Source organism: Spea bombifrons, chromosome 4 (assembly GCF_027358695.1).
Source record: "Spea bombifrons isolate aSpeBom1 chromosome 4, aSpeBom1.2.pri, whole genome shotgun sequence".
Classification (NCBI taxonomy): domain Eukaryota; kingdom Metazoa; phylum Chordata; class Amphibia; order Anura; family Pelobatidae; genus Spea; species Spea bombifrons.
The window spans coordinates 41670441-41685502 of NC_071090.1; the positions used below are offsets into that span (position 1 = coordinate 41670441).

The window sequence follows — 15062 nt, forward strand, 5'->3', positions numbered from 1 at the left end:
CCAGTAACTATGCTGACTCGCACTCTTAGTAGTTGCTGATTACAAAATGCCAAGCATCCTCATTTATTGGTGATAAAATGTAGGTTGATAAAAAACAGAATTAAAAGCAGAATAAAAAGCAGAATAATGCAGTCATTAAAAGCTTAGGAAATGGATAAATAAAAAGACATAGAAAATAGTAAATACATTCTAACATTATTTAAAATAAAGCCTGAAATGTATGTTATCTCTTTCAGAATTTTGACCATGCTTGTATCCAGTCCATTACACTGGTGTTAGATGAAGATATAAATAAACAAGTAACTATACTCCGTGACGGTGAAGTCCATTTCGGAACAAACCAAGGCCTTATCTTGAATGGTAAGATTTTTGTGGAGAAAAATGAATCACTGATACGTTTTGGAGATTCATGACATTATAATGTCCTTCTGCAAAAGTTTCCCTGACTCAATCACAGTTTCTTTGTCCCACAGGGGATATTGAGGTTCGGAATTTGTCATCTATGTTTGTGCAATTAAAGACAAAATTTGGAATAAGGATTCAGTTTGCCAAAGGTGGAGACAGGCTTTACATTCAGGCCAGCAGCACCTGGAAGCGGCGAACTCTAGGTCTCTGTGGAACCTTTAATGGCAACCTTAGAGATGACTTTCTGTAAGCGTGACAACTTTAAGTACATTTATTATTAAATGTATAACTTTTATAAAGTGTTCTATTTTTTAGAAATCTTTTTAAGAGCAACCTGTTGCAGCCAAAGAGATTACTCTTCCCCCCCCAAATCTCAATGCTTGATTTCTCCTCTCCAGCACCCATTACATCATGTTCCTCCACTACCCCCCACATTATCCTGTTTCCCTTGCATGCATTTGTCTCTTTTTTATGAGTAACCAGCCATCAAGGCTATGCAACAACAAGCATTGTGATGGTATTTTACTAAATGCCCCATAACCACCTATGATTTTTATTTTTGTGTGGAAACTTTGCCTACCTGTGCAAGACAGTGGAACACTTGCCACCATAATTACAACCAGGTTATATATCATGGCGAAGCTGTTGGAAATGCTTCCACCAATCTTACTGAAATGTATTTCAGGAGTTCCGACTGCATGCCAGTAGCAACCCATGATGAATTAACAAGAGTCAGTGGGGTACTGGTAATTGCAATCATTTGAATTTATTTGACATTTTAATTTGAACAGATTAATGTAGGATCTATTTGGTATCTTCCTTCATTAGTTCTCCAGCAGGTATGATTGAAGGAACTGCTCAGCTTCATGCCAATGCATGGAAGATATCTTCAGCTTGCTTAACACCAGTAAATATTCCTATAGTGGATCCATGTGACATCAGCCTTCAAAATGGTAAGACCTAAATGTTACTGTTTGCCACATGGCTTTATTGGCAGCAATAAGTAAGAACAAGGGAGAGTGTGTGTTGAGCAAAATGGTTTTGGTGGGTGGGCCTACCAGTAAGGCCAGTTCATTTGTATCTTGCAGTGGTTCTGGAATGGAGATGCTCCAGGTACAAGCTTAGTCTGTCCTCGTAATACAAAAACAATATTTGTGCATATATTCGTAAGACAAAAAGTGGTCAGAAAAGTCACTTCACATATTGTGGTTACGTATAGCATATTTGTACTGTATTTGTACTGTATAACATTAGTAGAAATGTTTGTGAAATATATACCACAGTCTGACAGAATATTATATTTTATTTTATATTAATATTATACGTTATATATTATCATACATCCCAGTGAATTATCTTATTCATAATCTACCATGTTCTATTGATTATTGTCTTTCAGTTGGATATGCTATGTACTGTGATGTTATCAACCAAGAACTGTTTGCGCCATGCCATTCATATGTGAGCCCTGGGTTATATTACCAGTTGTGTCGTTTTGATGCATGCAAATGTGGGAGCAACTGTCTGTGCAACGCACTAGCCCACTATGCTTACATCTGCAACAACCATGGCATCATGATCAATTTCAGGTCAAAAGTGTCCTTCTGTGGTGAGTAGCAATCTTTTGTGGGACAGGACTGTATTGGTCACCCACTCTTGTTTTAAGATCATCCTTAATTGTATTCTTAGTAAATCAATTAAATGATAACACAGTTGGCACCGCAGTTGAGATAGCCCATGTGAATTTGAAGGCACGAGATAAAATAGGCTGTATTTGGTTAAATTCCATTAGTGTGAATGGTTGGAGTAGGCTTAGATATGCAGTTTCATATATAATTAAGTATGTCATCTTAATGGAGCCTAAAATATCTCCCTGTCTGCTGACCACATTTAAATGTTCGTGGCATAGCCCCGTTTGTGGCTGTTTCTGTTCTAGGGAAATAAACATGCTCACCACGTTCCCATACTCTGTCCTTCAGGGGTTATATGTCGATATGGGATGTTATACCACCAGTGCACCTCATATTGTGGGCGGACTTGTTCCTCTCTATCTGCTGGAGAAGTCTGCACTGACGAGTGCGTTGAAGGTTGCAACTGTCCAGACGGGAAGTACTTTGATGAGACTCTTAACTTCTGTGTGCCAGTGTAAGTATTTTGTATTGTGTGACTGCACAGTATACAGCCTTTAGCAATATATATATATATACCATATTTGCTCGATTATAAGATGACCCCCCAAAATTTGAATATTAATTAAAGAAAAAAAGATAAAAGACTACCCTATAAGAAAAAAGTTTTACTAGTAAATATTAATTCACATGTAAACATTTTTTTTCATATTTAAAAAAAAAAGATGATTGAGAAAAATGCATTTTTTTGTTTTTATTTCCTTTTATTTGTCCACCTGCCCTCAGTTATGCACAACTGCCTCCCCAGATATGCCTTATACCCCGTTATATGCTACTCTGCCCCCAGATATGCCTTATACCCCCTTATAGGCCACTCTGCCCCCCAGAAATGCCTCATACCCTCCATATGCCACTCTGCCTCCCAGATATGCCTTTTAACCCCACTATACGCCACTCTGTCCCCCAGATATGCCTTATACACCCCTATATGTCACTCTGCCTCCTTGATATTCCTTGTTGGATTGTAATTATTTTTTTTTCCCGATAGATCTAGTTGCCGTTGTTATTTTAAAGGCAGAGTATTCTATCCTGGGGAAGTGATCTTAAGACCCTCTGGATCTTGGTAAGACTCAGCTTATCATGCCTTTGTATAGCAAAGCATTACTACAGTAAGACATATTTGGTATTTACAAAGCCCAGACATAATGTTTCCCATTAGCATAAATTAATTCCTATGTTAAAACTGAGATCCATGTCAGTTTTCTAAAATCCTTAAGTTTTTTTCCTGCGCCTCCCTATTTTTAAAAATGCTGCTTGACCCAACTAATAACAATTTAATCAACAATTTAACAATAATGCATAGATATTACTTGTGCATTTGGACTCGTAAGAATTTTAATACATTTCGGTAAAAAATTTTCAATTTATTTCAGCCATACTAAGTTAAAATGTTCAACAAAATATTTAGATATGTTTGGGTAACATTTTGGCACTATGATTAATGATGAAGGTAAAGAAGTTTCCTTTTCTTATGCCAGCCAGTGTTTGAATGGAACAATGAGGTGTACTGAAACTGCTACAACCATCGCAGGTAAGGAGCTCAATGTATTTTTTGTTAGACCTAAAGTAAATTTTTTTAATATGCTTTATATATTTTCATATGAGAGGAAGGATATCAAAACATTTATCATTATTACTATTATTATTACTACATTTCATAGCAGTATAACAATAGAGAAGAATACAAAACTTAATATAATATTAAATTTGTCAGCATACAAAATTAACAATAATATACAAAAGACATAATGGTAGAGGGTCCTGTACTTTAGAGCCTACAATCCATAAGAAAGTTGAGGAGCAATAAGACAGAGGTTGTGGGGCTACTTGGGTATGGGTGTTTCGATGGGTGTAGTTGAAGTCTTGTGAAAAAGTATATGGTCAGTGTCGGGGGAGAAGGTTTGTTTCTAAAATGTGGATTTTGAGGAGCTAAGAAGTTAGTCCACTGAACAGATGGGTTTTTAGTATGTAGGACCTAATCTGGCAGCGCAAGAGAATAGGTGCAACGCAGATGCAATAGTGTTGATAACAGCTGGAGACAAGTCATGAGCAAAACACAGAATACAGTTAGAAGAGAATTTGGAGATAAGAACAGAGATGTAGGGGCTTTTGTCATATTTCGTTATGATCTTGGGGTCCCCTTAGGACATACCAGTATATCCTTAAAACTTGTGGCAATAAGCCTGTTAGGATGTCCTGGCTTTTAGTCAAGTTTAGTCAAGGCATCTTGCCACATTGGTGTACCAACAATGATTTACTCTGCACGGCTTTGTCATGAATTAAAGTAACCTTCATTATACACTTATTTTACATTGAAGGTCAGAGTTGTCCAGAAGGGAAAATATACTTTGATTGCAGGAACCCAGTGCCTGGTTTACCCTCAGCTGGTGTCAACTGTGAAGTGACCTGTGCCAGCTTGGCTATGAATTTCACCTGTGTTCCATCACCTCCATGTGCCAGTGGGTGTATCTGCCCACCAGGGTAAGTTCTTAACTAACATAACCTAGCAAGAGTGTATAGGTATCTGCGTTGATTGGAAAATTATAAATTACAACATTGAAAATGTAAAAAATATCACTTTGCTGATAATGATGAAGGTTGAACGAAGAACTCTTAATTACCCCCATGCTTCACTATGAGAGTGATGTGAGTCATGTATGGGTGAGGAACCTGAGGAAATATCACTGATATAACCATACAGTATACAGGGCCAGTCGAACTATTCATTTAGCATAAGTCATTAAGGTTGGGCCTTCATTATGTATAGTGGAATTAAATAATTATTAAGAGGTAGGGGATGTTATTAATCAGGGCCATGCATAATAGCTGGTCATTTCAAAGTCAAAGGATTTGATATTGGCTGGCTGGGCGCTCTAAAATCAGAGATTAACCAAAAACACTTGACAATGTAATGCTGTATTTTTTATGGATATACACACCCAAATGTTGATCTCAAGGTATCATTCGTGTTTTAAGTATTTATATTTGTATTATCTTTTTTTGCTTATATGTGATTTTTGTTTTTATTATTTTCAAGCATGGCAGAACACAAAGGAAAATGTTATGTTCCCGATAGTTGTCCATGTACCTGGAAGGACTGGGAGTACTTATCTGGAGAGGTTATATCTACACCTTGTTACACCTGGTAAGTTAAATCTGCTCATTTAATATTTCTATATCACCCAAGTGTCAGTTTAAAATACATGTTCACAATGACTTCACTGGGATCTCTGCCATGAAAACAGTGTCTAACAAAGTGAGTATTTTTATCTTAAATGCTACCAACATTCTTTTAAAAAAACAAAACATCTAACCAACAGTATGTCTTCTAAAGACTTCATCGTACTCTGATTTTATGAAAAAAAAAATGTCATCCAAAATATCTGGGGCCACACTCATACTCTTTCACACTCTCACACTCTCATTCGCTCTCTCTCTCTCACTCTCGCTAAATGTTTCCATACCTTCTGCCTTCAATCTTCGTACGCATCTTCGTAGACATAACCCAGTGGCGCTTCCAGTGATGTCCTCTCCCCGATCCTCCAATTGGGGGAGATGACGTCACCAAAAGTGTTATCATTTTGCCCTAAGTTGAACTCAGGACAAAATGACTGCGTTTTCGTGATGTCCTTTCCCCTCTTGGAGGATCAGGTAGAGGACTTCATCAGAAGTGCTGCCATATTGCCTGGAACAGTCTAGCTCTTCATAATTAATAATAAATGAATGAGGTGAAACCATAACTCTCCAACAGACTCTCCTGAAATCTCTCCCTTTGGTGAATAAACCATACAGACACAATGGGTGAGGCTGCAACATCCAAAGGGGTGTTCACATACTTTTGGTCATATATAGTGTAACTTGTTTGGAAAAGCTCACAATGAAGTCGGTTTGCATAATATTTAATTTCCTACATTTATCCTTGCAGTGTTTGTAAAAGAGGGGTATTTAACTGCACCAGCTACCCCTGCCCTTCAGTATGTACAGTGTATGGTGACCGGCACTATCACACTTTTGATGGTTTGGAATATGACTATGTCAGTGACTGTCAAGTCTTTCTTGTTAAGGTAAGATTTTGTACGCCCTCCATATGTTATAAATATAAATGTTTGGGTGCTTCGTCTTCATCTCAGAATGTTCAGGCATTAGGCACTAGACTTGTGCACATGGAGCACATGTTTTGTATTTGTCTATTTGATATTTCATGGGAATTAAGTGAAGGTTTCTCCAATGATGCATACCCCTCATTTATTCATCAGTTGATTTGGCTTTGAGTTACATGGTATTACTGTGAGTATTATGAGTATTTCAAGAGATAACAGTAGCATGTTTGGGTGCTTTGTCTTCATCTCAAAACGTTCAAGCATTAGGCACTAGACTTGTGCACATGGACCAAAAATGATTCAGACACATTTTTTGTTTTGTATTTGTCCATTCGGTTCATATAAAATTCATATGGCCTTTTCTATTTGTAAACGAAGTTTGTTGTCACTTGCTCTCATTTAGTCTTTCACACTTTCTCTTACACTCTTTCTCCCAATATCTACCTACCATTTCCACCCACCACTTCTGTGTGCCTGTCTTCTTTTCCACAGCTCTGCTTGTTGTCATGCCTCTTCTTGTTCTTCGCTTCCGCTGTCTTCTTTCTTGGTCCACTATCCGCTGCACTATCCAGGCCTCTGAGACATACCTGGGAACTTCTGGGCTCCAGCTGCCCGGGGCCTTCCCTTGCGGGACGCGGCCAGGACTGCGCACTGACGTCAACGGCCGGTCCCGCTGACGTTAATGAGAGTTCCTGCTGATGTAGGGGGTGTTCCCGGTGATGTAGGGGAAACACTCCCATTTAAAGGAAAAATGGGTGGGGAGTGAGGCGTGTCAAGATAAGTGGAGAAGCAGTGCCAAACCCGGAGAGTTCCCAGGTATGCTCTTGGAGTGTTTCTGCACGTCTCTTTCTCCGCAAATCTGTCTGCATTATTCTGACCTCTTGGAGTTCTTCAACAAAAGAGCAGAGCCATGGCACATCCCACGGGGACAACCTCTCCCCATTCCTCCAATCAGGGGTGAAGCTATCCCCGGGCTGTGCGCCAAGGCTCTGCCCTGTTGCAGAAGTGCTCCTGAAAGCCAGGTTAACAGAGCAAAAAGCAGGAGAAGAGGCAATACAAGAAGTAGATGATAAGAAAAGGAGAAGGGGGCACAGAGGTGGTTGGTGGAGAAGATATGGAGACATTAAGATGAAGTGTGAGAGAGTGAAAGACTCAGGTGAAAGTGAAGAATCCAACAAAATGCTAACAAAAATGCACATGTCTATTACAATCCACAATTTATCTTTGCCACTTTCCTGTTTGTTCATAATATAGGGTCAACATCTTTATATTGGGAAAATAACACAATTGCCTCTATCTAGCGACTGCTCTGCAACCCTCTCTCCTCCGTTCCCTGCTGCCTGGGTGCTGTGCACCCTGTGCACCTGACTCTGTACAGTCAGTTTCATTATAAAATTGGTCATCAGTAAATGTACATTATTAAATGATAAACTATACATGGTAATTCTTACAGAGAGCTCAATAACATATTGGAACTATGTAATTTCCTACTGACTAATATTATAATAGAACCTGAATGTATCATAGGAAGGAAAATATAATGTATCCACAGCATGTCTTGCAAATTATCAGAAGCATATCGGAACCATTGTATTTCATTTCCATAGGAAGATGTCAGAATGAATATAGAATTTCAAATACACAGTTATTTTTTTAGTAGTTTGCTTCGTTGTTACTCAAGTTTTCAGAAGGTTCTTATGAAACAAGGGTCCAGATTCTATCACTGGTGAAGAAATATATAACTAATAATAGAAAATAAATTCCTACATAGACTTCATTAGAGAATACTGAGATGAAAACAGTGCTTTTTGTCAAGTAATATAATCTACCCTATGGTCTTTTTTGTTTTTACCATTGCCAGAGTACTAGATTTATACTAGCAAATAGGGGTGTATTTATTTATAAAAAGTATATTTGTATGCTGCTTATAGTGCATTATATAGAAAAAGTACTAGCCAGCTGTGGCCCTGAGTTAAATTAGATCAATTCAAATGAATACATTTATTGAAGAAATGATGGCTCACAAAGCCGACACTAATCACTCAGACTGGTCCAGGATAAAATTCTTTATTAAAAATGTGTCTTTTCTCAAAATAACCATGACACCATTTTTGCTTTTAAACAATGCACAAAAATGTAGGATTAATCTAGGCTTTTATTAGTTGGCGGCATTGCCAACATGCAGTCCTTCTACAAGTAATTGAAATGTCAGAGCTTCTCAATCATTGCTACTTAATAAAAAAATAATGGTGGTATCAAATAACTCAAACAATGCAATGAAATAAAGAGGTTATTTTTTCCCACAGCACGTATACAGAATTTCATTTTCTTAAAGTAAAATAGTCACCCATGGAAGCCTAAGTGATTAAGGAAAGAAAGACACAACGCATTAACAATTCAATAGAGAATTTGTTCCTGAAACCGTAACCCATGATGAGTGAGTGGTGCTAACCTGAACAATTTCCATGTTAATGATGGACATTCTAAAAGCTATATACAGGATGTGCAAAATAACAGGATTATGGTTAATCTGCCAAATGGAAAATTGGTAGTGAGTTCATGTAGAGACGTGCCTTAATTAAAAATTTAGGGCAAAATTAAGTTTTATGAAGTGGATGTGTCAGTTGGGCATCATTACAGTTCATTCATACTACACAAGATCCCCGAGCAAAGTATGTTTTAGGATTTTCTCATACTACCAAATGTAGATCATTCAGGAACTTTTAAAAGTGTGACTAAGACATGGGGCTAAATTTGCATGTCCTTTTTATCACCTGAGCCTCATCCGCTCATTAGACAAAAGTCCACCCCATTTTACAACATACAACTGTACTGCTTTTTTGTAGTTAGCTGCAAGTGGTTGCCTTAGTACTTAAGGTTTTGAGGGCCATGAACAAACCACAAAGTCTATATGTTTGGCTTTTCAAATGTGGTTTAACCTTTTTCAACCATTTTGATAGAGGTGCCTGTTTTTGTCATATTGTGCCTCCTCCATGCTTAAATTGTACCCTCCCTACTAAACCATGTAATTTCAGCTTAGTTCTCACTTGTCCTTGCTTAGCTTTTTGCCTTCTATTTCATATAGCAGTGCAAGCAAAGTCAATTCTCTGTACTTATGTGCAAGAAAGGTTAAATGTCTCGAGGGCCTCCACTCCTCTCCCAATACCTCTTCCCAGGCATAATGATCCTCATCCTTGTAACAAATTCTGGTGTTGGGTCTTTAGGCTGATGAAATAATGTTAGTTAAGTGTTGGGGCTTGCATAGTGTAATTTCTCTGTAAATATAAATATACACTCACTGGCCACTTAGGTACACCTTTTCAATTGCTTGTTAACACAAATAGCTAATCAGCCAATCACATGGCAGCAACTCAATGCATTTAAGTATGTAGACGTAGTCAAGACAACTTGCTGAAGTTCAAACTGAACATCAAAATGGGAAAGAAAGGGATTTAAGTGACTTTGAACGTGACATGGTTGTTGGTGCCAGATGGGCTGGTCTGAGTATTTCAGAAACTGCTGATCTACTGGGATTATAACGCACAACCACGGTTTCCAGAGAATGGTCCGAAAAAGAGAAAATATCCAGAGAGCGACAGTTGTGTGGACGAAAATGCATTGTTGATGTCAGAGGTCATAGGAGAATGGGCAGACTGGTTTGAGATGACAGAAAGGAGACAGTAACTCAAATAACCACTCGTTACAACCAAGGTATGCAGAATACCATCTCTGAATGCACAACATGTTGAACCTTGAAGCAGATGGGCTACAGCAGCAGAAGACCACACCAGGTCCCACTCCTGTCAGCTAAGAACAGGAAACCGAGGCTACAATTTGCTCAGGTTCACCAAAATTGGACAGTGGAAGACTGGAAGAAAATTGCCTAGTCTGATGAGTCTCAATTCCAGCTGTGACATTCAGAAGGCAGGGTCAGAATTTGGTGTAAACAACATGAAAGAATGGATCCATCCTGCCTTGTATCAACAGTTCAGGCTGGTGATGATGTAATATTGTGGGGGACATTTTCTTGGCACACTTTGGGCCCCTTAGTACCAATTGAGCATTATTTAAATGCAACAACCTACCTGAGTATTGTTGCTGACCATGTCCATCCCTTTATGACCACAGTGTACCCATCTTCCAGCAGGATAATACACCATGTCACAAAGCTCACATCATGTACATGACAATGAGTTTACTGTACTCCAATGGCCTCCACATTCACCAGATCTCAATCCAATAGAGCACCTTTGGGATGTGTTGGAGCAGGAGATTTGTATCATGGATATGCAGCCAAAAAATCTGCAGCAACTGCGTGATGCCATCATGTTCATATGGACCAAAACCTCTGAGGAATGTTTCCAGCACCTTGTAGAAAGTATGCCACGAAGAATGAAGGCAGTTCTGAGTGGACCTCCACTAGCAAGTTGTACCTAATAAAGCGGCCAGTGAGTGTATAAGCAAGGTGAAACCCCACTGTAGTAGGAATGGTTTTATGGAAAACCACTACTGGATTACTCCAGATAGATCCATATTTGTTGATGAGTTTGGTCCTGCGATTTTGTAATGGTACCCTCGAACCACGATATATCATGGGAATTAAGTGAAGGTTTCTCCAATGATGCATACCCCTCATTTAATCATCAGTTGATTTGGCTTCGGGTTACATGGTATTACTGTGAGTGTTATGAGTATTTGAAGAGATAAAAGTAGCAATATTAATGTTAAAGAACGTAAAAAAAGTTCCTTGATGCTTTGCTTTTAACAGCTTGTCTAGTTGTGTTTATTAGTTCTCAAATGACCCGTGTTCTTTGGAGTTCTAAAGTTAGAGTTCTAAAGTTCATGCGTAAAACTGGAAGAAATACAACTGTGATGGCACATTGCCTACAGACTTCTCATATGCTGGAGACAATGACGTGGGTGATGATAACCCAGCCTGTGTACTTTTTGTCATATTAAAGCTAGATGCATTGTGTCAGAGACAGGTGTGACTCTGCGATAACTGGTAGGTCTTTGGGTTCTGACTCTTAAATGAAACAGAGTGGCTTACAAAGGGTAATTTGTTCACGTCTAGTGAATTGCATTTAGTAATTGATGAAGGATTGTACCTACTTTGAACTGAAACTAATTGCTAATTAAGAAACTGATATTGCCCTTGTGACTTCCATGTGAGATTGCACATAATTGTGAGAATATCAAGAAGAGTAAGCGGTTGTAATTCTCTTTGAAACCAATGCAGAAATTAATATATACAGTGTTCTGATAGGTGGAAAAAGAGAACCTCTTCTGAAGTTACTTTGAAGTTAACAACATTAAAGAGGTATATATATATATATATATATATATATATATATACATACATACTGTATATCATAAAATTATACATACAAATACTAGACTTGTGCACAAGGGAGGGGGGGGCGTCAGCATGTGAGACAGTGTCCTGCTGCATTGAAGAAAGAAACACAGGAGAAAGAGGATAGGCATGTACTTCACACATACAGTGCTTGCTATAGAAGCTACTCTAAATTAATATATAATCCTTGCTTGCCTGTACAGGTAAATTAATGCACAGCTTTCCTTACAGACACTGAAATGGTTAATTGTCATTTCCATATTAAGTAAGCTCCTCCTGAGATTTTTACTTTTATTTAATGTAATAAAGTTTAACTAATGTGAGGAAGATTTGTTTTAATGAGAGGGTGGTGGGTATGTGGAACAGCCTACCAGCAGAAGAAGCTTGAGGTCTACAGGATCTTTATTTTTCTTTTCCTCATCTTTACACCTCTCCAACATAATTAAGTATGTTGTTTGAGATCTGAGATAGGATTTGTTTCAGCATAGATATCCCTGGTATCACTAGAAACCACAGGGTCCCGGTGGGAAAAATTGTCCCGGGACCCCCAACTTCACGTGACCCTGATACATTCCTATCTCCCTGTGCCGGTTCAAAATAGTTTAGAAGGAAGGGCCCTTTCTAAACAATTTTGAACCGGTACAAGGAGACAGAAAGAAGGGGCCGCAGGGGTCACGACCCCTGTAGTTATGCCAGTGACTATAACCTTTTTTCTTTTGTTGTAGGTAACCTTTTGCAGCCTATCCTTGATTTGTTCCTGTAGAGTTTGCATTTGCTAATACTTAATAAGCAGGACCTGTTAGTTTTTTGGGGGCTTTCAATGGTTAGGTACCCACTTTAAACCTTAACCACATCTTCTGGGAATGCTGCCAAAACACTAAGCACAGCTTGTTTAAACCTGTATGACCCCAGAAAAAGCACCATCTAATTACTGTCAAGTCGACATGTGCAAACGCGACAAAAAATGATTCGGACTAATTTCTGGTTCCTTTTTGGCCTATTCCGATATTACAAAGGATCTTTGAGGTAAGCTATGTCTTTTTCCAGATGATACATAGGGTCTGCAACAGGACACACTTTCTCAGTTGAAAAATACCCCTCGTATTAGAATTAAGGTAGTCTTATAATCAGACCTCAAATAGAGGTCTGACTATGACTGCAGCGCTGCAGGGGAACTGGATCCTACTGTCTAGTAACCTCAGCTGCTGCCGGCACTTCCACCGGAGCCTCTTTCACCGAGCACCGGTGAAACTGCTAGCAGCAGCAGAGGTTGTCTACGCGTATCGCGCAGACCTTCCCCGGCTGCCAGAGTGGAGAATTCCCTGCAGCGCTCCGGCAACCCCCGCTGCTGCTGGCACTCTCGCCAGGTCTTCTATATTGATTTGATATACCTGTGAACAATGAAACACCTACATTAAATGTATAAAAGGGGTGTCCATATACCTTTAGATATATTTTGGCTAATTTTGGTGTTAAGCTATAGTACATGCTTCCTGTAACTTGTAACCTCTGATATTATATGGTTTTGGCTTATATGATATATAGGTATTAAATTGACAAGGGTTAATTTGTATGAGCTGTTGTTTAAAACGGACACACTTGTAATGAAGGGATTTCCTTGATTTAAAAAAAAATAATAATAAAAGCGCTTGTCTCTTACATAGAGAGACTGGAAATATGATTCCCTGTATTTCCCTTTGGCAGGCAATTTAAGATGTTTCATGTTGGTGCTTGGCACAGCTAGAAAATTATTATGTGTTCTTAATCTTGGGTATTGTTTTTGAAAAATTGGAGAACTGTTCCTTGTGTGAATAATACATGGTCTTGTTACTCATGCCTAATCTGGCATTGAGAAGGCATGCTCATTCTATCATTTATCATTACTACCATGCTGCTTTTCCTATTAGCTTGGAATTTCTGCTCCACTGAGCTAGAAATTGTAGCTGATGAGAGTGTGAGATAGTGCCAGTAAACAGGTGTATCGCTCTTTTTTTAAACAAAAAAATGAAAAGCAGTAGCCGAATAGAAGTAGTCTATCTGCTGTGTTTATGCTCATCATATTAGTTTACCATTTATCAAAATGTATCTGTAATCTGTTTGCAGTGAGATAGTTATACTGTACCGGCAGTTTCAATGTCAGAATTTAATATACCGCTTAGTTTACAGAACTGAGGAGGTCAACCCTCCTTGCTGGTCTCATCAAAAAAACCTAATGAATGAATCCTGACAGTGAGCCATCTTTCATAACTATATAATAGGAGATGCTTTCTGCGAATGTTCAGATGTAGGGGAGCAACGGTCTTCTCTAATCACTCATCTACAAATAGATTTATAGGACATCCCCATGCACCCTTTTCTACAATTGACTCAAAGTTCATGTTGCTTCCAGTTGTGTTATTACAAATGAAACTATGGTGCAAAGTGTACCTTTTAAATCCGAATCAGATCAATTTGGCAACATTGATATATGGCCTGAAGTTTGGGAAAGGTCAGGCTACTGTAAACTTAAACGCTTTGGCTAATGTGCTCTTAAACTTGGTCTACCTTGGATCTTTATTAGATTTCGAGTACAAGGTCTATGTGCTTTTGGTACATGGTTCATTTAGAGTTTAATGTCTCCTGTTTGAATTCTAATAATACAAAGGTGAGTCATTCTGCTTCTTCTTTTACAGTTACGTTAATGTTAAATTAATTTATTAGATCTTCTGAATTTTAAGGTTTCTGTTGGAAGAACAAATCTTTGTTTAATATAGCAACTATGATCCTGAATGTTCATGACCTGCACTGACTTTGGAGAGAAATTGAGTAAACATAAGTGAAATACAGTGATGTCCATGGTTCCAGTAATCCATGTCCTTTGTCTGCTTGTCTTCAGCAAACTGTCTGCAGGATTTCTTGTGCATTATCTTTAGAAGAGGCTTCCTTCTGGGACGACCACCATGCAGACCAATTTGATGCGGTGGGGGGCGTTTGGTCTGAGCACTGAGAGGCTGACCCCCACCCCTTCAACCTCTGCAATAATGCTGAAAGCACTCACACGTCTATTATCTAGATATGACGCTGAGCATGTGCACTCAATTTCTTTGGTTAATCATGGCGAGGCCTGTTCTGAGTGGAACTTGTCCTGTGAAACCGCTGTATGGTCTTGCCCACCATGCTGCAGCTCAGTTTCAGGGTCTTGGCAATCTTCGTATAGCCTAGGCCATCTTTATGTAAAGCAACAATTCCTTTTTTCAGATCCTCAGAGAGTTCTTTGCCAGGAGGTGCCATGTTGAACTTCCAGTGACCAGTATGAGAGCGATAACACCAAATTTAACATAGCTGCTCCCCATGCACACCTGAGACCTTTTAACCCTAATGAGTCACATGACACTGTGGAGGGAAAATGGCTAATTGGGCCCAGTTTGGACATTTCCACTTAGGGGAGTACTCACTTTTGTTGCCAAGGTTTAGACATTAATGGCTGTGTGTTGAGTTATTTTGAGGGGACAGCAAATTTACACTGTTATACAG

The 15062-nt window shown here is 38.8% G+C and overlaps 1 protein-coding gene across 1 annotated transcript in view; it reads left to right on the forward strand.

Annotated features, from left to right (window-relative positions):
* Positions 1 to 15062, forward strand: part of OTOGL (otogelin like) — a 64093-nt gene that overhangs the window by 14288 nt on the left and 34743 nt on the right. Inside the window, exons 14-23 of the mRNA XM_053463662.1 lie at positions 237 to 360; positions 474 to 651; positions 1234 to 1358; positions 1805 to 2014; positions 2385 to 2550; positions 3082 to 3156; positions 3572 to 3624; positions 4412 to 4574; positions 5131 to 5238; positions 6019 to 6157. Of these exons, the coding sequence (XP_053319637.1) occupies positions 237 to 360; positions 474 to 651; positions 1234 to 1358; positions 1805 to 2014; positions 2385 to 2550; positions 3082 to 3156; positions 3572 to 3624; positions 4412 to 4574; positions 5131 to 5238; positions 6019 to 6157 (1341 nt within the window). The remainder of the gene's footprint in view (positions 1 to 236; positions 361 to 473; positions 652 to 1233; positions 1359 to 1804; positions 2015 to 2384; positions 2551 to 3081; positions 3157 to 3571; positions 3625 to 4411; positions 4575 to 5130; positions 5239 to 6018; positions 6158 to 15062) is intronic.